The sequence below is a fragment of the Peromyscus leucopus genome, chromosome 19 (assembly GCF_004664715.2).
Source record: "Peromyscus leucopus breed LL Stock chromosome 19, UCI_PerLeu_2.1, whole genome shotgun sequence".
NCBI classification, from domain to species: Eukaryota; Metazoa; Chordata; class Mammalia; order Rodentia; family Cricetidae; genus Peromyscus; species Peromyscus leucopus.
Genome location: NC_051079.1, coordinates 61,369,744 through 61,392,147, shown reverse-complemented (window position 1 = coordinate 61,392,147; position 22,404 = coordinate 61,369,744). Strand labels below are relative to the sequence as shown.

The window sequence follows — 22,404 nt, the reverse complement described above, 5'->3', positions numbered from 1 at the left end:
TGCATCCTCTCCAGCATGAGCTGTCACTTGTGTTTTTTATCTTAGCCATTCTGACAGGTGTTAGATGGAATCTCAGAGTTGTTTTGATTTGCATTTCCCTGATGGCTAAGGATGCCAAACATCTCCTTAAATGTTTCTCAGCCACTTGAGATTCTTCTGTTGAGAATTCTCTGTTTAGATCTGTTCCCCATTTCTTAATTGGATTATTTGGTTTGTTAATAGTTTCTTGAGTTCTTATATATTTTAGAAATCAGCCCTCTGTTGAATGTGGGGTTGGTGAAGTTCTTTTCCCATTCTGTAGGCTGCCATTGTGTCCTGTTAATGGTGTCCCTTTGCTTTACAGAAACATTTCAATTTCATGAGGCTCCATTTATTAATTGTCAGTCTTAGTGCCTGTACTATTGGTGTTCTGTTCAGGAAGTTTCTCCTGTGCCAATATGTTCGAGATTATTTCCCATTTTCTCTTCTATCAGGCTTAGCATAACTGGATTTATGTTAAGGCCTTTGATCCACTTGGAGCTGAGTTTTGTGCAGGTGACAGATATGGATGGATCTATATGCATCCTTCTACATGCTGACATCCTGTTGGATCAGCACTATTTGTTGAAAATATTTTCTTTTTTCCATTGTATAATTTTGGCTTCTTTGTTGAAAATCAGCTGTCCATAGGTGTGGATTTATGTCTGGGTCTTTGATTCGATCCCATTGATCCACCTGGCTATTTTTATACCAATACCACGAGGTTTTCATTACTATAACTCTGAAGTAAGGCTCAAAATCAGGGGTGGTGATACCTCTGGAACTTCTTTTATTATTCAGGATTGTTTTAGCTATCCTGGTTTTTTTTGGGGGGGGTTCCATATGAATTTGACTATTGTTCTTTCAAGGTTGTAAAGAACTATGTTGGGATTTTAATAAGGATTGCATTGATTTTTACTATGTTGATCCTACTGATTTGTGAGCATAGGAGATCTTTCCATCTTCTGATATCTTCTTCAATTTCTTTCTTCAAAGATTTGAAGTTCTTGTCATACCAGTCTTTCACTTTAAACTCTGCCAATTGAAGAGTTTTACAGAGAATCACATGACCAGATATGTAATCAGCTGCCTGTCCTTTTAAGACTCCTTCCATTCCACATGCAAAGAGAGCAAAAGGAACACAAAGCCTGAGGTGGCCAGCTAAATCCCAATAGTTCAGAACTCACACAAACTGAACACAACCTACAGCCTTTTTCTGTGTGTTCAGTGGCCCTCCTGACACCTGTTTCCCCTTCAGGCTTCCTGTTGATTTGGGTCTCGCCACCTTTTTCCTTACCCTCCCGTCTTGTAATCTGTGATTCTCACAAGAGGAACCTGTGTCTTCTTTCTGGACCCGGTGTTGTGTTTGCCTGCAAGGCCATTTGAGAACTCTGACAAGGCCAGGTGAATTGCATTCCAGTTAGCTATGAACTTGCCAAGAATGGTCTCTCCATTTTGTCAGAGAGTTCAACAGAGGACAGCAAAGAGGAAGCAGGTAAGGAGGGCAGTACATCCACACCAGAGTACCCAAGAGAGTTTCCTCTGCAAGAAAAAGTTCTTTAATGTGAGTTCTCTTATGTAAATACCAGGATATAGATATAAAAGTCACACAGAGAGGTGTGCATAGGAGACACATTTCAGGAAGTCCACACCTGTGTAGCCACTGCCCAGACTGAGCTATGGAATGTTTTTAGCCTCCACAGGTTTCTTTTACATCTCCTTTCAGCGAATCCATGCTGTGGATATTGTTCTATATAAATAAAACACTGATGGCCAGTGACCAGGCAGGAAGTAGGTTGCCAGGCAGGAAGTAGGTGGGACAAGGAGAGAGGAGAATTCTGGGAAGCGGAAGGCTGAGGAGGGAGACACTGCAGCCACCGCCAGGACAAGCAGCATGTAAAGACTCTGGTAAGCCACCAGCCACGTGGCAAGGTATAGATTTATAAAAATGGGTTAATTTAAGATAAAAGAACAGTTAGCAAGAAGCCTGCCACGGCCATACAGTTTATAAGTGATATAAACATCTGAGTGATTATTTTATAAGTGGATTGTGGGACTGCGGGGCTTGGGGAACCTGGAGAGAAGCCCTCCAGCAACAAATCCACATTAAGATGAACACCTCACTACTGACCTCTATCATCATAGTATTACGGCAAAATCTTCTAACTTCAATGAGTCAGATATTTCTGCCCTCAGACAAACATGTAAGATGTCAAAATGGTTGTTTCTCATTCACAGTAATCTAGCTTTTTGAGCCTTATAACAAGCCGTCCGGGGTTGGCAAGATAGTGCAATCCTGGAAACCCACCCCGGAGAGAAACTGACTCAAGTTTTCCTCTGACTTCTACCGGTGCACATAAACACTAAGCAAATCAGCAATTAAAATAAGCAGTTTTAATATAATTAATTATCTGCTTAATATTAGTAAGTAGAAAGAACTGCCCATAGCCTTTCCTCACTAGCACTGGGAGAAAGGTAGCATCTTTTTTGTTTTTTTAATCATACAAATGGATAAGGCCATGGATTCAGAAAAATATTACAATGTGTGTATTGTGCATGTTATTCAATATTCACAGTGGGATCTGGGTCTGTGACTCAGAAATGCATTCATATTTCTTTAAAAATTTTGTTGCATGTATTTATTGTGCATGCGTGCATGTGTGTGTGTGCACGGGTGCATGCCACAGTGCTCATGTGATTGTCATGTGGGTCCCGGCGGGTGAACACAGATCATCAGCTGGGGCAGCGAGTGTTTGGCCTACTGAGCCATCTTGCCAACAGAACACCCACATTTCTGAGGAGAAACGGATGACTATTTATATTACATTCGGAAAACAAGGACTGTAGAGAGCCTTGTGACAAATTCTGATTGTCACAAAGTCTTAAACGACCACAATTTCCTGAAACATTTGGATTTGAGGATTGTCTATAACACTCTGTGGAGCTGTAGGAGACAGGTTGTCATTTAAGGAACTTTCCTAATAATCAAGGCTTACTCTCATGTCGGGTTCCCCACAGAGCTTTCTCAGGTAAATCCTCTTTTCGAATAACTACAGCACTTGGAGCTTATTTTTCACATCTTATAAAAATACCTGTTTAAAATAAAATACTCAATTAAACACAAAAGTAGAAATTCAAGTATAATAATCCCTCATAAAAAACGTCAACCAACTTTGACCATGTTATTTTGTCTATCTCCATTGAAGTAACAACGAAAATAATTTTAGGGTTGGGGATCACAACAACATGTATTAAAGAGTCTTAGCATTAGGAAGGATGAGAACCACTGTTCTAACCACTGTCCTGTGGGGAAGCTCCTTAAACTCAGGAAGTGAACAACTCAAAAGGCTCAGGAAATCCCTAAAGGAGAATAGGTACACTAGGTACCTCCCTCCCCAAGTATATATAAGCAGTAAAGACTACTGAGAGAAACTCTTAGATAAGTCCATCTTCCTAGAAAACTCTCTGGTAAACTGAACTGCTTAGAAGAGGCTCCAACCAACTGACTGCCTGAAGAAAACAAACAAACAAACAAACAAACAAAAAAAAACCAACAACAAAAAAAACCACTCCTTTGTGGTGTGATAAGTTTTAGGCCTCCTGAAGGCCTCTCCACTGTTGCAACAAACCGAATCAGACCAAATTGGAAAGCCCAGGTTCAAAGGGTAAAGCGTCCTCAGGCGATTCCCCCAACGTGGGGATGCGAGACCAGAAGCTTATATACGCTGTGGGAGTGATCTTGATCCTCTCCAGGGAGGAGCTGTGTTTGGTGGGCTTTGAAGGGGCAGGTTTAGGGAAAGAGATAGGGGATGGGAGCTGAGGTGGATCTTCCACCGGACTCCTTCCAAACATGGTGTACCTCAGGTCTCCAGCTTTCATGAGCTGTCATCCATGCTGTTTGGGCTTTTGGTGGCTCAGCTGCCTGAGTCATTCTGTGCCTATAGTAACCCTTCACTTACACTTTCATAAGTAACCCTAGTAAAACTCATAGGTTCATCAGGTTGGCTCTGGTAGTATCCTTACTGTGGTGGTGTGAATGAGAATGGCCCTCATAGGCTCATAGATTTGAACACTTGGCTACCAGGGAGTGGCGCTATTTGAAAGGACTAGGAGATGTGGCCTCATTGGAGGAAGGGTGACACTGGGCGTGGGCTTTGAGGTTTCAAAATCCCACTGCAAGCCCTGAGTCTCTCTCTCTCTCTTCTGCTGCCTGTGGATTCGTACGTAGAGTTCTCAGCTATTTCTCCAGCACCATGTCTGCCTGCATGCTGCCATGGTCCCTGCCATGATGAAAATGGACTAAACCTCTGAAACTGTAAGCACGCTCCAATTACATGCTGCCTTCTTTCATAAGTTGCCTTGGCTATGGTGTCTCTTCGCAGTAACAGAAAAGTAACTAAAGCAGAAGTTTGGATTTTGTGCTATACCTTACCTAGGTCAGTCTTGAGTTCTCTATCTGGAGTAAGTAGACATTTGACCCCATCTCCCCAGGAACAGTGTCACACAACAGCTGCGCTGGAGCCAGTACAGAATTCTAAACAATAATAATTAATTAAAAGGTCTACTGCCTATTACAGCGGGTCAGAGGCACACAGAGCAAAGTATGATTATCATTATTATTCTATTCCTGCTACTAATAACTCGAATATCCTCAATTTTATCTAGTAAGTGTTAGGATCTATTCTATGGAAAGGATGATAATTATTGTGATAGGAACAAGATTTGTTTTGTACATTTGATCAGTGACTGTTAGAAATGATTTTTTTTAGGTATAAAACCAGAAAACCTTATTATAATTGATTTATACAAATAGAGTTTTTTGTTGTTGTTGTTTTGTTTTTTTTTTTTTTGGTTTCTTCGAGACAGGGTTTCTCTGTGTAGTTTTGCTTTGCGCCTTTCCTGGAACACACTTGGTAGCCCAGGCTGGCCTCGAACTCACAAAGATCCGCCTGCCTCTGCCTCCCGAGTGCTGGGATTAAAGGCGTGCGCCACCACCGCTCGGCTAAAATAGAGTATTTTTAAAAATAAGAACCATAGAAGTAGGGCTTAAGGCTGAACATGGCTCAATCACTTTCTGAATGGTCTCTAAGAGGATGAAAGAATTTCTTCCAAAGGAGGAGAGTCCCTTGTAAAGGAGCTAGAAGCTGTTGATCCTGGACCAGAAAGAAGCAGAGTGTGGATGGAGATCCCATTGCACGTGTCCTAGGAACGAGTCATTTGATTCCTATGTGTTTGAATGTTGCGGGGAGGGAGAGGGAGGGAGAGAACAACTGTAGGAAGAGGAGGAACCACAGAAAGACTAGCTTGTTTTTCTAGTAACAAAGTATTTACTTTTCACTGGAAGGCGTTTGAGCAATCTGCAAGTCAGAGTACATCGGGCACCTGACATTAGCAGATGCTGCGTTTAATGAGGACTCCAGTGACCTCAAGCAAATTAAATCCCACCCTGATAGCTCTGTGCAACCCTTCAACCTGGAGTAATCCAAAGACGGCAATCAGGGGCAAGAGAACTCCGCTGATGAAGAATTCATGACTCTTGCAATTTCGCAGCTTCTATCATTCAGCTTGCCACACCTTGAGTTTCTGGCAGGCGGGGTTATGTCAGGCCACACTTATTTATAGTTTCTCTTTCCTGCGGTGGTGACTATAGCAGCCGTACCTATTATTTGTCATCTAACTGTAGTTTTTCCTCAAGTGCCCCACCCTTCAGTGTTTAGGGCAGTGTAACCGCCTGGCTTTGAGGGGAATGATTCACTTTTCTCTCTCTGGCTTCTCTTAAACTTTTCCTGTACGTTTCCATCATCTTTAAATTTCTCATTTTCTCTTTGTTGCCTCTTATTTACCCTTTTATCTTTTAAAATTATTTATATCCCTTAAGAGCATATCGATTTCATTATAGTGGGTAATTTCTAGCGGTTACAGTTTCTGAAACAAAAATAAGTATCTTCCAAAATCCTAGTTGTGGGTGGGAACAGATGTGGGACAGGGTGTGTGTGTGTCCCTTGCTGCCTTCAAGGATGAGAAGATGAACTGTTCCAGCGCTTTCCCGAGAACACTGAATATCTATTCGTGGTGACAATGGCAGCATTAATGACTAGTAAATTCCCGGTAGGTCAGTAACTGGGCCAGCAGCCATGGAGGATGGCATAGAATTTTGGAGAAGACCTACATTCGCCAATAAATACTGCTCAGAAAAATGCAGCCCCATCAAAGTGCCCACACTTGCGCTTCTTGTGCTCCCTACTCTCCCTTCTCCTGCGTTGCTCATCTCTTCCCTCCTCCACAGGCGGTCCAGGAGAACCCACATCATAATTTCCTCGTGTCTGCTGGACTAGGAGATTGGTACCCGCAGACCACGCGCCGCGCCTGCGCACAGCCGTCTTCTCGCGTGAACGCCCTGCGGTGGCTGCCGAGTCCCTGCCGACCCGGAGTGCCTGGCTGGTGGCTGGCCTAAGCCACCCCCTCCGCGTCCTCATGGAACCGGGTACCACCCTGCTCCCCCGAAGCACACCCCTCCTCCCGCCGTCGGGGTCGCGGGTGAACCTTTGCGCGCCGCCTCAGAACAGTTAACACCCAGGAACCCGGCGCAGGAAGGTGCAGCCGAGAGGAACCGAGCCCGGGGGGCGGAACCAGGCTGGAGCCACGTCCCGCGCCCGCTCCCGGCCTCCCATTGGCCTGCGTGCCTGTCCGTCCGCCCGGCACCGGCCCGCGCCTCTTTCTCCGCTACCTCTGCGCGTGTGGGGCGGGCTCCCCGCGGCAGAGCAAGCCGGAGCTGGCGCCGCTGCCAGGAGCTCGCGGGAGGCCGGGCGGGGCGGTGCCAGGACCGAGCATCACGGGCTGTAACGCCGCGGCCTCTCTGCCTGCAGCACCACCTGGCGCGGGCCAGGGTTCGGTAAGGCACGGAGCGGGCGGCCTGGTCCTGGAGGGTGGGCGCGGGCCTTTCCGCCCCGGCAGCCGCGCGCGCCGTTTGTGCTTCGCATGTGCGGCCCGCCTGGCGGGTGGGCAGCGGGGCGGAAGGAGGGACTCGGCACTCTGTGGAGCGCCAGCTCGCCGGTGCCAGGACACCCCGCTTTCCTCCCAGGAGTCCAGCCCGGTGCCTTCCAGATCTCCAGCATCCCAGTATCTTTTCCTCTTGCGCTGGGGAAAGACATACTTTTGTAGTTCGAAACCCCTTTGGCAAAATTTCTTTCTCAACAGAGCCCAGGGAGGCACAGGAGTTGGGCTGTGTGTTCCTCATTTTAAAAGAACGAGTTGTTGCGGGCTAGAAAGTTCTAAGATTGGAGTGGTTCTGTCCATTCATCTGTAATGGCACCTGTACACCGGGATTAGCAGGTGACTCTGACTCTCTTCATGACCAACCCAGAGTATGGTGTTGCGTTTGTGGCTTTAGGTTCGACTTTATTTGGGGGGGGTACTACTAATGATCATTCTAGAAAATGTGTATTGCTTGTGGTGATAAGCATGATCAAAATAACTGACCTCAACAGAAGTGCACCCTTAGTAACGTTGGATCCCTGGAATTATCCTCTTAAAATGCTTGTGGCAGTCACTTCTAAGCAAAGCAGTAACGTTACTTCTGTTGGTGTAGGAATTGTAGCAGCACTGTTGTTAGAAATGGTCTGGGCGCTGTTCTCTGAACAGGTTACCCCAGAATAACCCTTTCAGGTTAATACTGTTATCTCCCAGTAAATACTTTGGAAGGTTAAGTAACTATTTCAAGACCCGAGTCTTTAAATAAGCGAGGGACTGGATTTAAACTCAAGCTAACTTCATAGCTTTTTAACTGTGCATACTCCTTAAGTGTTGTTTATGTTGGTAAGTGATTGCAAAGTAATGCAAACTTTTTATTTTCCAAATATCCTGGAAGATAGAGAAGAAACTGTTGGTTGCATGCCCCAAATAATTTGAAAAGTAAATGCACCTTGTATATAACCGCTGTAAATAGGTAGTTATACATCTGCTACATGGTTTTCAGAAACACAAGACAACAGTTTAACTTTTTTAATACTGGATTTTTAAGAAACCAGCCTTGAGCATTGATTGTAAGCTGCAGTTGTGTAGTTATGAAAGCTTGAAAGTTAGATACAGAGGCCAGAAATGCTGATATAATGCTTTATCATCACTAGGCATGTTGGACCTTGCTTTTATTAGAAGGTCCTCGTTTATTCTTAAAATGAATGAAGAAGCAGCTGAGTCACATCCCTATAAGGAGTTTAGTGTACTTATAAAATATATTTCAGAGTCCTGAAGGACTCACTGTTTCAGGGTTGCTGTGTTTTTATTTGGTTGGTTGGTTGGTTAGTGTTTAGAAAAGGGGCTAACATAGCCCCAGCCAGCCTTGGATTCTGAATTCTTCTGCCTTGATTCCCAAGTGCTGTGATTGCACCCATGAGCCTCCATATCCTGCTCATTTTAGAGGTGTTGTTTAAGTTAAAAGCTTCTATAGTGCTGTTTATGCCTAATTTGTATTTAATTCCATTTTTAAAATTCTCATCTATACTAAATTTTATATTATGTTAAAAATTAAAGCTCATTGAAGTTGAAATAAACTAGGCACACACACCAAAAAAAAAAAAAAAAAAAGAAAGAAAAAGAAAAGGAAGAAAAAAAAGAAACTCACTGAAATCTGTTAATCTGGGTTCCAAGTTACATTTGGTTTAATAAAAATGTAATTATGGAAAGTGAACTAGTTTATTTGAAGGTGATCATTTTTCTTATACTGCTGAAATTGATCAATGTTTGCAAATTTCAAAGTGAAGAACATATTTATGTAGATATTGTTTAGTATTTTCTGTTGTCTAGATCTCTGTCTCCTTTTTTCTTTTTCTTTTTTTCTTTCTTTTTTTTTTTTTTTGGAGCTGAGGACTGAACCTAGGGCCTTGCGCTTGCTAGGCAAGCGCTCGACCACTGAGCTAAATCCCCAACCCCCTCTGTCTCCGTTTTGACCAAGAGAATGAAGTATTTTAAATGTTAATTTTGGTTATACTCATAGCCTCTAAATTTAATCATTAAAACAATGTTGATGCAGAAACTCCCAGGTGTTTAGAATGCAGCTTCTGACTGTGTTCGCCTGTAGCTTCTTGAGTCTTATTTAAATTGAAACTGTCTTGATTTAGAGCTTGAGGGAGTGAAGAAAACCCTTGGAGTAGCTCTTGTCGTGAGCTATGAGAACTGAAACTCAGGGAGGGTGTGACTTAACTACAAATTAGTTGATTCAGCAAGTGGCAAACCAGGGTTTCAGTCCGGGCAGTTGGACTGTAGAGCTTGCCCTTTTTATAGGAAAACCTTCGAGTCGGCCGTGAGGCTTCCGACAGGATGACGATACTGTGTGTGTGTATATCCATCACTCTGTAAGTCTGTCGTTGGATTCGCCTTTCCTTTTGTGTGTGTTGTGCCCGTGTGCACTTAGTGCAGAGACCACCAGTGTCCTCAGTTACTTCCCATCTTCTTTGGAGACAGGATCTCTCCCTAAGCAGTAACCTTTGTCTAGACTGACTGGCAAGATCCGCCCATCGCAATCCCCCCACCCTCAGCACTGGAGTTACACCCATGTAACTGGCTTTTTATGTGTGGGTGTTAGGGGTTTAAACTCAGGTCCTCGAGGTTGTGAAGCAAGAACTCATGTCCCCAGCCCTCATTTTATTGAGAACAATGCGTGTTCCGGTGGAGTGGTTGGTTCCCAGATTAAACTTCATGAACGTTTTTTTGGGTTTTTGTTGATGTTGTTTTTTAAGTATATATGTAGAGGGTGTTTGGGACTAGAGAGGAAACTGCCAGCTTCTAAGTTAAGAACCTTCTTTAAAACTACTGTAAATCTTGCTATTTGGAAGGCAGGAGGACTGCTGTGATTTCGAGGCCAGCCTGTTCTAATTAGTGACTTCAAGACCAGCTTTTGGAACATAGCAAAACAGTGTCTTTAAGGACAGCATCAGAACTCCCCTCCAAAGTCCACTATCCCCATCCTGTCCTAAAAGATAGGATTTAACTGCCATAAAGTAAAGGTGATAATTAATAACATAAAAACAAAGGATACATTTATTATTATGAATGTCCTAAAAATGTCATTAGGTGGTCACAGGCCATCGAAAACCTGACTAATCCCAATGCCAGTTCAGAGACCATTTGGGATCTCCACGGTGACAGCTCATTTCAAACCGGTCATTATCTGAGTCCAGACTCAAGTTCAGGTCTCTAACTGCCAAACTCACTCATTACACCAAGTCATGACCTCTGTCTTGTGAAGAGTGTCGAAGACTGGTCTCTAGTGATTAGCCTTTCCAGGTGGTAGCCATCTCATTTCTGTCTCCAGGGCATGCAGTGGCTTTACAGTTGAAGCTGTTTGTAAACAGCACCCAGAAAGAGAGGTCCACTGCCTCAGAGTTCAGTGAAATGGGGCAGGGGGAAGGGCAGTGGCCAACGCCAGCGGAGAACCAGGATCCATGAAACTGGAGTTTCCTGGACCGTGCCCCAGGTTCCACGACCCTCTGGAGTAGGGGACCACAAAGGAAAGCGGCAGACTTTGGTGATGGTAGAACATAAAGAACATTGCATTGTCGGGGTGGGGAGACGGTACAGCAGTTAATAGCACGTGTTCCTGCAGCAGACCGGGGTTCAGTTGCCAGCACCCCCGAATGGTGGCTCACAGCCGTCTGTAACTCTGGTTCCACAGGATCTGACACCCCGGTTTGACTTCCTTGGGCACCGCACTCACATGGTACACAGACACGAATACAGATAAAAACACCTACCTGAGAGACCCTCCCCTTCCTGAACAGTGAAGTTAATGAAATAGAAAAAAAAAAAAAAAAAAAAAAAAAAACAAAACAAAAAAAACCAAAACCTCAGAGGCAAGCTTGAGAGGGAACTCTTCATATACAGCAGTGGCCAAGAGTTGAAGACAGACTCCTCCTGGGTAGACATGGAACTGTAAGGACAGGTTGAGTCTGAAGTGTTTATTGCTCTACAGGAGATGGAGATGGAAACGGATTTCCTAGGCCCTGTTTACCCATAGGAACCAAAATTTTATGTCCCGAGTGAGAAGTATGAGAGCAGTCGGCAGGACTAGGAAGTCTGTCCTGCCCAGGATGGGGATAGGCTAAACCAGTCACCCTACATCATGAGTATGTCCTAAACCTTCAGCTCACGTGAATCTGGGTTTGACAATCTGCATCCATTTAGATATGGACTAATTTAAGAATTGCCTTTAGGCCATAAACCCTGATCTCGCTGACGCAAACTCTCAGTGGCCTCCAGAAGTTGGCTTTTAGAGAGCATATAACATGTAGGGGCTCACTATCAAAGATCTCTGCTGTAACTGCCAAAAGAAGATTACCTCAGATGGAAAGAAATTAAAATTTATATCTGAGTACTAGAGACATTAGAGTGATTTGGAAGGGTCTTGAAAAGGTCTTTGAAATATGTAGTGAAACCAGAATTTTAAATTATAAAATATGAATAGGTTCAGATAGAAATACGGACAAATAAAGTGGGAAAAATGCCCATCAGGAATAGGTAGTTAGGGCCGGGATGTAGTTGAGTTGGTCGAGTGCTTGCTTGCCTGTGTGCAGGATGCCCTGCTTTGCTGCCTGGCACTGCAGGACAACTCCCCAGGCCGGGGTGCAGGAAGATCGGAAGCTTGAGGCCTCAGATAGATTTGTCTCAAAAAAAGAAAGGCGTCACTGAAGCCCTATGAGAATTTAGGGTAGAGTTGTTTAATAATTTTATTTGGAAGAATGGGATTTAGAGGGAAAAGAAATAACTACATAAAAGTTAAGAAACAAATCTAACCAAAGTTTCAAGGGCTGTAATTTGGAACATGAAAGGAAAACCAGACCAGGAGCTCAGATAGTACCTCTTATGCTGGGTGAAATAGCGCATGCCAATTCCTATGATTGGGCTTTCATGGTTTTCAATAAATTAAGACGTTTAAGGAGGGTGGAATTATAGGTGTGATTCAAAGAAAATCTGTTTAAGTATGTGAATCCACTGATGAGTGCATAGTTAACTTTAAGGCTATAGACTTGGTTTAAATAGCTGTAATCTTTTGCTTCAGGCAGGAATCTCAAGGAACTAGGTGTCATCCTGTAATCCCACAATTTAGATGCTGAGGCAGGAAGATTTACTTGATTCGGGGCTATAGAATGCAATCCTACCCCTCTCCCCCAATAAAAAGAGGGGGGGAAAGGATTATAAAACAAACCCCTCTCCAAAAGACATGAGAGTGGGAAGGGGATCTGTTGGGAGACGGCCAGAGGGATGGGAGGAGGAAGGATGTGTGCATGTGTTATGGGAATGTATTATATACATGTATAGAATGACAAAGAGTCTTTTTTTTTTTTTTTTAAGATCAAAAGTAAGAAAAAAAAACCATCAGGGTCATATAAAATGTTTTTGGTATTTGTCCTGTTCTTTGCTGAGAGCTACAAGTTTTGGAGTTTCTTGAGGGATAGGAATGTCATTTGTTGTTGTTGGTAAGACTTTTTGATTCCATCATTTTATGCTAATGAGGTAACTGGGTAAAGCTCCTGGGAAGCTCCAGGATGGGGCTGGGCACTGCGGGGTCTAGAGGACTGAACCGTTCAGCCTCACCCAGGACCTCTGGGAAGGGTGGGGCTGGACATTAAGCCCTGTAAAACCTCCTGAATTAGAAGAGTTCATGTGCTTCTGGGTGGCCAGACACGTGCAAGACCAGGGGAGGTGGCAGTGTACCCCACTCCTTCGCACTTTGCCCACACATCTATCTCGCTGTTCATCTCTATCCTTTCTGTATCTTTTTAGAGTTAAACAGTAATTAAAGTAAGTCTTTCTCTGAGTACTGTGAACCATTGTAGCAAACTGTCAAGGCCAGAAGGGAAGCTGCTTGGTGAGGCGCATAGGTGGCAGTCTTCTGCTTGAGTCAGCGGCTGGAGTGAGGCCAGTCTTGTGAGTGTGGGTCCTTAACCACCTATTGGTCTGACGCTATGTGCAGGTAGTATCACAGTTGAATGCAATTATAGAGCATCCTTGGTATCTGCTGTAGAATTGTGTGCAGTAAGCCTTGTATACAGCTAGTCAGGCGTTTTCTGTAATTCGTAGGAGATGCTGCATCTCCACAGAACTGGTGACTGAAATGTGGAAGGAGAGGAAAAAGTCTTCCCTTTACACATAAATAGTTTTGTCCCTTAATTGTTCTGTAGGTAGTAGATCCACTAACTAGGTCCGGAAATAAGTTCTAGTACTTGTTTCCAGAGGAATGGGGAGCTGCAAGACAGGGAAAACAGAAACTTCACTATTCTCTTAACATTGTGTCTTCAATTTTCAACATGTAAATGAAAAAAGTGACCTTAAATCTGAAGAGACTAGGCTATTTGATTTTTAGATCTCCTGGCATTGTGATCTTCAAACAGTCAATTTGGGTATCTTTATGGATATTCAGGTCATGTATAAGTTAAAATTCTAGGAATGACAAAAAAATTACATGCAGTAAAAATTGAAAGTCAAATTCACTTCTGTCCTTTCCGCTCTCCTGCCTCTCCAGATCTCCAAGTGTGGGTTTGTAACAGACTCTGCTTCTGTCTCACGATTCTTGCCATCCTTTCTCTGAAAAGACGCCTCAGCTGTATTTTAATTGCTGGCTAGAATTGGACGGTAGATGGGTCATTGAGGGATTTGAACAGGTGGTTTATGAAGATTTTGATGGTTAGCTTTTCCTCTAATCGTCTTTTTTTCTGTTCTCCCACCTCCTGCTGTGTCACCTTTTCTTAAGGCTCACACTCAGTGCTTAAATTCCTTCCCTAAAATGTTTGCTTAAATTCGTCTCTGTGTTGGCCTTTTATGTACAGTGATTTTTCACTTTCTTCAAGAGCAGAAAACCCTTCATTCACACATTCTTTTCACTACAGTCCCTTTCATACTTTACTTGAAAGTTGCTTGTATCCATGGCTACCTAAGCTGAGTGGGAACATCTGTGACAATGTTGAAGTCTTCAGCTTTGCATTAGTCTACTCTCAGCGTCACCCTTGAGATGTGGGTGTGTTGGTGGGGCTCCGGGCCGTATGCGGATGTATTTGAAACAGTGTATCCCAAACTGTATCTTCTGAGTTCTGGTGCCTGGCAGAAAAGAGCTTCAGCAGAGCCACTTGAAAACTGCAGTATGGCAGTGTCCATAACTGAACGATCCGCAGTGCTTGTAAACTAGCCTGGTTTGAATTTGCTGATCTCTGGATTGAAATACCTGTAGGAAACAATCCAGAAAGGCTGCTCACTTCCCGCCCCTAGGGGGGTGTGTACAAGTACAACACAGGAAGGAGATTTTACGTCCTTCAGATGACAGGGATTGGTAGCCTCTGCAGCAGGGGCCAGCAGTGTTTGTTTTTAAGTAAAGAATTAGTGAGTAAACAGTTTAGGTATTCTGAGTCACGTGTGTTTTCTTTGTGTTCTCTGCTTCTATTTTGCCTATGTGTTTCTGCAACCCTGTGAAAAATGTGAAAACCCTTCTTAGGTCAAGGACCACATACAAACAGGCCAGAGCCTGCTGCTTTTAGAAGAGCACACCCATTTTTGATTGCCAGCCTACACTATCATAAAACAGTATTGCTTGCCCATAAAACAGTATAGTCTTGAGACACTTTGAAGCGAGTGTCTTGTTCCATGATAAAATTTAAAGTGTGGTGCCCATTTTTCTCCCCTAGGGATTTCCCATTGTTTTGGTGGTGTCTCCTGGGGGAAGGAGAGGAGAAACTAAAAAACGGGGAGGGATGTAAACCTGAGAACTCCGTACCGTCCCTGTAACTTCTGTGAAAGTCCTATTTTATGGTTGTCCTTTAGGAAAGGTCTTCAGTTGGTTGAGCTGTGTTTGTTTTATTGCTTAGCAAGCAGTCACTTGGCTTTGACAGTCTGCTTAGCGGAGGTTCTTCCCGTTTACACGGGACTTTGAGAAGAGCAGGGGAGAAGCCAAAAGACTTTCCATAACAGCAGATAGACAACCAAGAGCTGCACATTTCTAGGTAGCTCCATATTCGTTCTACATAGCTATATGTAGGTAGCTGTGTTATATATAGTATGTGTAATGCCATTTCAGTCTACCTTGGGGTCTTATACTAAATTAAATGGTTATTCCAGCATTTGTTGGCACACTTGACACCCACCGCTGCATAGGTTTTTTAAAAATAATTTCAAAAGATGCATTTCCCACACCTATCATATCCCTTTCCTCTGAAACTTATTCAAAGTGGAATACCTTCTCTGTGGCTACTGTATATTCATTTTTTTGGTTGCCGTGATCAAAACCTGACAAAAAGCTTATAAGGAGAGGGGTTTGTTTTGGGTGGAGGCCATCTTGTCTGGGGAAGAGCTGGAGGCTGGGCCCAAAGGGGTGGAGGGAGATAACTGCTGACTCACTCTTTCCCCCTCTTCCTTCAGTCCAGGACCCCAGCTCGTGCATGGTGTCACTCACAGTCAGGGTGGGGGTTCCCACTAAACCTTTCTGGAAGTGCACCACAGACATCGGAGGCATGTCTCCCGGGTAATTCTAATTCCAGTCAGGTCGACGGTGAAGTGTAGCTCCGTGGCCAAGGTCAGGCAGTGTACCATCAGTAGTGTATCCCCTCCCTCACCCGTCAGCTGTCTCAGGGATGCCTTTAGACGAGGGCATTTTCCAGAGTGCAGTGAGCGTCCACGGCCGCCTTCGCCATGGGTGGTGCTTTGGAGCTGTGTGTTTCTTACCGGCACTTTGCTTTTCCCAGGGGAGAGAAAAGATGTTTTCCCGGGTAAGAGCCGTTACCAGTCCTTGCGCTCTGACATGCCGCCGCCATTTGCACCTGAAGGAGAAAGGCAAGCCACTCATGTTGAATCCAAGAACAAACAAGGTTAGTAACATTAATGCCAACGTGATTTATCTTCCTGGTAGAGGTGTGCTTTTAGACTGATAAGGCTTGAGAGTTTTGTGTTTGGTAGCTCTGTAGCTGTCGAGCGAAGGCCTGTGGAGAGTCGCTTTTTCTGTGACGGATCTCTTCATTCAGCTGCCTTTTGTTTCTTTGGTTGGTTGGTTGGTTTTGGTTTTTCAAGACAGCGTTTCTCTGTGTAGCCCTGGCTGTCCCGGAACTCACTCTGTAGACCAAGCTGGCCTCGAACTCAGAGATCTGCCTGCCTCTGCCTCCCAAGAGCTCCTGAGAAAACATTCAGGTTTTGACTCATTCTGACCTTTATTTACTGTATGACACTGGCATCTGATTAAGACCTCTTGGCAACTTAGCTGATGTCATCTGAAAAAAAATGGCAGAAAGCAGCTCCTGCTTGTTGATGCTTTCTATGGAGGGAATAACACGGGGCTTTTGACCTGCTTTGCATCCTGTCTGGCGTGTGCTTAAGAAATGTCTCAACAGTGGTTGGGGGAGAGTTCAGTGGTAGAGTGCATGCTTACCATGCTCCCAGATCCAGTTCTCAGCACCACAAAACAGTCATCAATAAAATGTAACTCTGGGTAAATATATACAAGATGGACTGGCTGGTTTTGTGTGTCAACTTGACACAAGCTGGAGTCATCAGAGAGGACGGAGCCTCAGTTGAGGAAAGGCCTCCATGAGATCCAGCTGGAAGGCATTTTCTCAATCAGTGATCAATGGTGGAGGGCCCAGTCCATGGTGGGTGGTGCCATCCCTGGACTGGTGGTCCTGGGTTCTCTAAGAAAGCAGACTGAGCAAGCCAGGGGAAGCAAGCCAGTAAGCAGCACCCCTCTGTGGCCTCTGCATCAGCTTGTGACTCCAGGTTTCAGCCCTGCTTGAGTTCCTGTTCTGACTTCCTCCAGTGATGGACTATGATCTGAAAATGTAAGCCAAATAAACCCTTTCCTCCCCAAATTGCCTGCTTTTTGGTTATGATGTTTCATTGCAGCAATAGCAACCCTAACTCAGACAATGTGATATTTTAAAAATGTAATTCTGAAAAGAGATTTCTTAAAGAAAGCTTGCAAGAGGGTACATAGAGTTTATGACAATATATGAAGTATGTATGCCTTCTTGGGAATGCTGCATTGAGATGAAAGGTGTGTTCTGTTTTAAAAGACTTGCTGTAAAAATTTTGCCTATTCTGTTTTTTTTCTGTTGTAAGAGAAAAATTATGAGCTGTTTAGCATACCATGTTTACAGGAGTTTGAGGCCTGCAAAGGAATAGTAGGTGCACAGAGTGCCCCTCATCTTAGCATGTCGGATGCTTGCAGAGAGTTACGCAAGCTGCGGTTACAGGGTGCGCAAAGAAGGAGCTCCCTTCCCGTTTCCCCTGCCTCCACATCTTACGTGCTCTTTAACCTGTAGCTCATCCTGATCCAGGACTGGAGACATGGTGTGGTAAGAGAGCACCAGCAGAGCGTGCTGGGAGACTCATTCAAGCCCTAGAAACGTTATAAAGCAGAACAAAGCAGACCACCGGTGACCTCTCCACACCACCATAGATGGGTGGTTGCTCCTTCTCTGAAAAACCCTGCAGCGATTCTTAGCCCCTGTTCCTATGCCATCACCAGTCTTTGTCTCTTTCTGCTGCTTTCCATGTCTTGAGATCATGTTCCCACGAGTCTTTGTGAGTATATGTCCTGTTCCTTTGGGACAGTACCATTCATCTACTTTGTATCTTTTCTAATGTCACCTAGTAGCCACTTTGTAAATACGATGGATTTGCTGCTTATTTGCCTTTAAAGTGTGTGTGTGTGTGTGTGTGTGTGTGTGTGTGTGTGTGTGTGTGTGTATGTCTATGTCTGTCTGTGCCTGCAGAGGTGTCTGAACCCTCTGGACCTGGAGTTACAAGTGGTTGTGAGCCCCCTGCCGCGGGTGCTGGAATTGAACTTGAGTCCTTTGAAGCGCAGCCTGTCTTCTTACCTTCTGAGCCATCTCTCCAGCACACACACCTTATCTGGCTTCTTAGAGTGATGATAGATGCTTCTTTTTCTCTCTTTCTCTTTCTCTTCCAAATCCAGCACTGAGTATCAAACTCCGGGCCTTGTACATGCCGAGCAAGCTTCTGTCACTGAGCGATGCCTCAGATTCTACTTTATAGTAATATTTACGTGTGTATTTCTATTCTGTATAGCTAATGAAGTCTCCGGTTAGTTTGGCAGTCAGCTGAGGATAGGACAAAGACTTACATGTCTGGAGTTAGAGCCATGTAGTCTCCTGTGCTTCGCTAAGAGTTCTGTTGCATGATGCATGCCTGGTCCACTCAAACACCATCTATAGCTCCTGCTCTCGTAGCCTGCCGGTTATCTTCGGGCTCTTTCCTGGATGTTGTATTCCCCCAGCTACCTCGGAGCTTTTCCGTACCTCACTCCTATGGACATCTTATTCCCTAAGCGTTTTCCTCTGCAGCTTTTTGTGTAGCCTGTTGTTCAGTGGGCGTTAGCCAGTGCTTCAAGCAGTTGTCTGAAACTAGGGTCAGCTGCTTTGCTTGGATAAATGCTAAGCCTCCGGTTATTTTCCAGAACTAAAAAAAAAAGTTGATTCCTGATCATTTGGCCAATGCTCTTATGCCTTACCCCTTCTATGGAGGAAAGAATTTTAAGAAACCCATACCTAAGCATTTTTGCTAGGTTCATTTTAAATATATTTTATCCACAGCTAAAAACTGGAAATTGAATATGTTTTGACATAGATTAATTTTCAGCTCTATTTCGTTGATTTCATTTATAGGTTACATGCATCTATATATAATATGAAGTTTTGGTGAGTTTTCTAGGCATAAATGGGTTAACAGTGTGCTTTGATTGGCACTCTGTGGTACCCATTGTATGGATATACCGTGAATTCCTTATGGCATAGAGATGAACTTGTAGTTAGTTTGTCGTAGCCAAGCGATCTAGGAGCATTGCTAGAACTGATCACTGTCACACACCTGCGTGTTCTCTATTTAACTAGATGTTTCTCTGGAATGACTATGTGCAGGTTATATTGCTTAATTAGAAAATACGTGCATTAAGTGTAGTCAGATGTGGTAGCACCCACACCTTTAATCCTAGCACCGCACTAGGGAGGCAGAGTCCTGCCTGGTCTATGGAGCAAGTTTCAGGATAGCCAGGGCTACACAGAAACCCTGTATCGATCCAAAAACCAAAACATACCCAAGACGTTCAGATGTACTTTAGATCCCCTTCCATCTCCAACAGCAGCATCTCCAAGACAGAACCCTTCCCGTACATTCACCGTGTATGATGTATCAATCTTAAAACAGTTTGAACTTCCTGGAAAAGGTGTTTTACCTTTCAGGATTTTCATTTAATTTGTATTTAAAGGGCAGTGCTGTTGCTCCTGCAGTTAGTACTAATTTTAATTCTTCACTTCTGTTTTTTAGGGGATGGCGTTTACGTTACAAGAACGGCAAATGCTTGGTCTTCAAGGACTTTTACCTCCTAAAATAGAGACGCAAGATATTCAAGCCTTACGATTCCATAGAAACTTGAAAAAAATGACTAACCCTTTAGAAAAGTAAGAGCTGATGGGATGTTTAGTTGTTGTGTTGGCAGTCTTTTTTAGAGTCACGGTGCGATTATTTATGGCATGAGAAATGTAGACGCTCCCAGTGAAGTTTGTTCTTTTATCAGTTACCTCCTCCTATGATGATTGTGTCTTCATCCTTTTAGGGCATGCTTGCCAGTGATCACTGCTGTAGAATTTGACAGAAATAAGTTCTGTGCCAATGATAATGCCTAGCATTCACATTCCACATGTGATTTGGACATTGGAATCAGGAGGTGCCGTCTGATTTGCTCCCATTTCATTCCACAGCTTTCACTGGGCTCCCACTTTGTGTGTGACATTTTGCTGCTAGATTTGGAAGTGCAGGAATCCAGGAATAAGGGGCTGCCTCTGGAGAGGGCTTTCTTGCTGGTAGAGACTTGAGGTTGATGGGACATCAAATAATGAGGGAGCTAACTGGCTTTTTTAAGTAGGTTGCATCTGCTGATAACTAACCTGCTCCCATGATAGCCCAGGGACCAACCCAGCAACATACAGCCCCACCTTCTAGGAATTCAACAGCAGATAGCTATGCCGTGGCTGTAACTGCATTCTGTCTGTACTGCGGTGTGTGTTATGGTAGGAAAATTGCATTTTTCTATTCTGAGAGCATGAGGGGTCATGTAGCCCAACTTGGGGAATGAGATAAAACTTCTGGAAGGAAGCGATATCTGAGCCGAAATTGAAAGCCTGTTGCAAGCTAACAGTTAAAATGAGAAAGGAAGGTATTGCAGGTATCGGGAGTTGTCTGAATTCAGGACGGACTGTATCTGTTGGGGTGAATATAAACACTGCTGACCTGTGGGAGTAGTTCCGTTGGTTGGATGGGACAAAAAGATAGTTGCATTGAGAAGCGAGTGGGTGGGAAGAAAATGTAATCTCCTCTGAAGTTCAAGTAAGAGGGGGAAGAAAGACACCGAGCCGTGGAAGAAGTGGAACCCTGGTTTAAGTATTCTTGCTTGGGGAACAAGTTGAATGTGTTCATAGTTGCACAGAACAGACTGAGGAGAAACTGCTGCAGCAAGGTTCCAGAAGAAGATGTGGGGCAAGGGCAGAGGTAGAAGGCTCCATTATCCAGAGAGGGATAAACGCAGATATATTGGTAAGGGTAGGTGTGCTAGGGATGGCTCTGAACTCTTACCTGGTGAAATGGAATTTGAATGTCCCAGATAGACTATAGAAGGGCTAAGGTCACACAGAAAGCCTATTCAGTTAGGAAGTGAAGCCCCAACAAGTAGATGGGTCGAAAAGAGCAACCCTGCCATTGTGGCACACTTGCTTCTCAAGTGTTAACAGCACTCGAGAAACTGATGAGGAAGGAAGGAGCAGGTTCATAACTTGAAGGCTAGCCTGGGCTACATAATGAGACCCTGTCTAAACACAACAAAGTGCACCCGAGCAGGCCCTGAAGGCCCTGTGGAGTGATCTCATTTGGAGAGCTGTCGTCTACAGGGCAGCGTTCGTTTCTACAGAAGAGGAGATTGTAGCCGGGGTTCAGGTTTGGGGGCATTGTTCTCGGCTTCTTACTGTAACAGTGAAATCCAGCCTGGCTGTCTGGAGTTGTCTGATTGGTGGGCGGGGACGAACATGCTCTGGTGGGTAGGGCTTTTACAGTGGCAGAGATGTGTGTACCTGTAACTTCGCAAATGGTGACAGTTGGGGAAGAGGGTAGGGGGGTGACGGTGTGGAATTCCGGGCATGTGTCACCCCTAAGAGACCTGGGTAGGAACAAGATCAGTGTGAGGCAGACGGAAGGGACTAACGTGGGGTGCAGTGAGAGTGGACGGAGGAGGAGGCGGCCCAGGGTTGCATGGCTCCCTCCACGTGCCTGAAGGGCGGGCCGTCGGTCTCTTTACTACCCTGTCGTCTCTTTCAGAAAGCCATCTTTCCCATTTTATAGCCTGATTGCTTTTGATTACTTCCCTAGAGTGAGGAGAAAGCTTCTCTTTAATTTCTACCTATTATTGGTATCATTTCTGTCCCTGGTAGCTATATAGAAATACAGTTCATTTGTATAAATGGTTTGAATAAGTATTCACCAAATAAAATATAGAAATACAGACGTCTCAGCCTAAAATGGAGTTACGTTCAAATAAACCATTTTTAAATTGAAAATATTATAAGGTGAAGGTGTGTTTAGTACACCCAACCTACCAAATACCATAGCTCAACAACACAATCCATTTCAGAGCAAATTACTGACCTTTGATTGCATGGCTACCTGAAAGCCACGGCTCACTGTAAGAGCCCGGCATAAGAGAGAGTGTTTGCATATAACCTCCACATATACCCTCCCTTTTACAGATGATCACTCCCTTAAGGTTTTTTTTTTTTCTTTTTCTTAACAGTGCAAAAGCAATGTGAAATTGCATACAGTAGAAATAATAGGGTATAGTGGGACCAGAACCCAGGAATGTAGAGTATATATGTGTGCAGTAGGAGAGGGGAATGAATGGCCTCAGAGCTACATTAGAAGACATGAGTCAGGAACTGTTCCTAGCAGACAATGAGACAGGGCCATCAGATGCATCGTTTCCAAGGAGATGAAGTAAGTCAGGATAGAGGAAATGAGGCCGGAAAGTACATGAGGGTTTGTAACTTTTAGGGGTTTGAGTTTTATTTTATTGGCATTTGCATTTAGAATTCATTTAAGAACAATTAGAAATTATCACAGATCATGTATTTTAAAAGAATGGATTGGAGCAAGAAAGGAAAATTGTCTAAAGACTAGTTAGTGGTTTAGGCTGGATATGGGGAGGAGTGGACGTAGTTGAAAGATACTTGTAGGTGTTTGCTTTAGGACTCAGTGACCTAGACTGTGCAGGGAGAGGGGAGAGAGAGAGAGAGAGAGAGAGAGGAGAGAGAGAGAGAGAGAGAGAGAAATTAAGAAAGAAAGAAAAGAAATTAAGAA

General features: G+C 44.1%; 1 protein-coding gene across 2 annotated transcripts in view; it reads left to right on the top strand.

Annotated features, from left to right (window-relative positions):
* Positions 1-6,394: 6,394 nt before the first annotated feature.
* Me2 (malic enzyme 2) overlaps positions 6,395-22,404 on the top strand; it is a 45,301-nt gene continuing 29,291 nt past the window's right edge. The window contains exons 1-3 of one of the 2 annotated variants that reach the window (XM_028864724.2): positions 6,395-6,910; positions 15,741-15,863; positions 19,330-19,463. In XM_028864724.2, coding sequence (XP_028720557.1) covers positions 15,753-15,863; positions 19,330-19,463 — 245 coding nt within the window. In that variant the 5' untranslated portion in view covers positions 6,395-6,910; positions 15,741-15,752. Of the gene's footprint in view, positions 6,911-15,740; positions 15,864-19,329; positions 19,464-22,404 lie in introns of those variants that run through there. The other variant, XM_028864725.2, reaches the window with a different exon arrangement.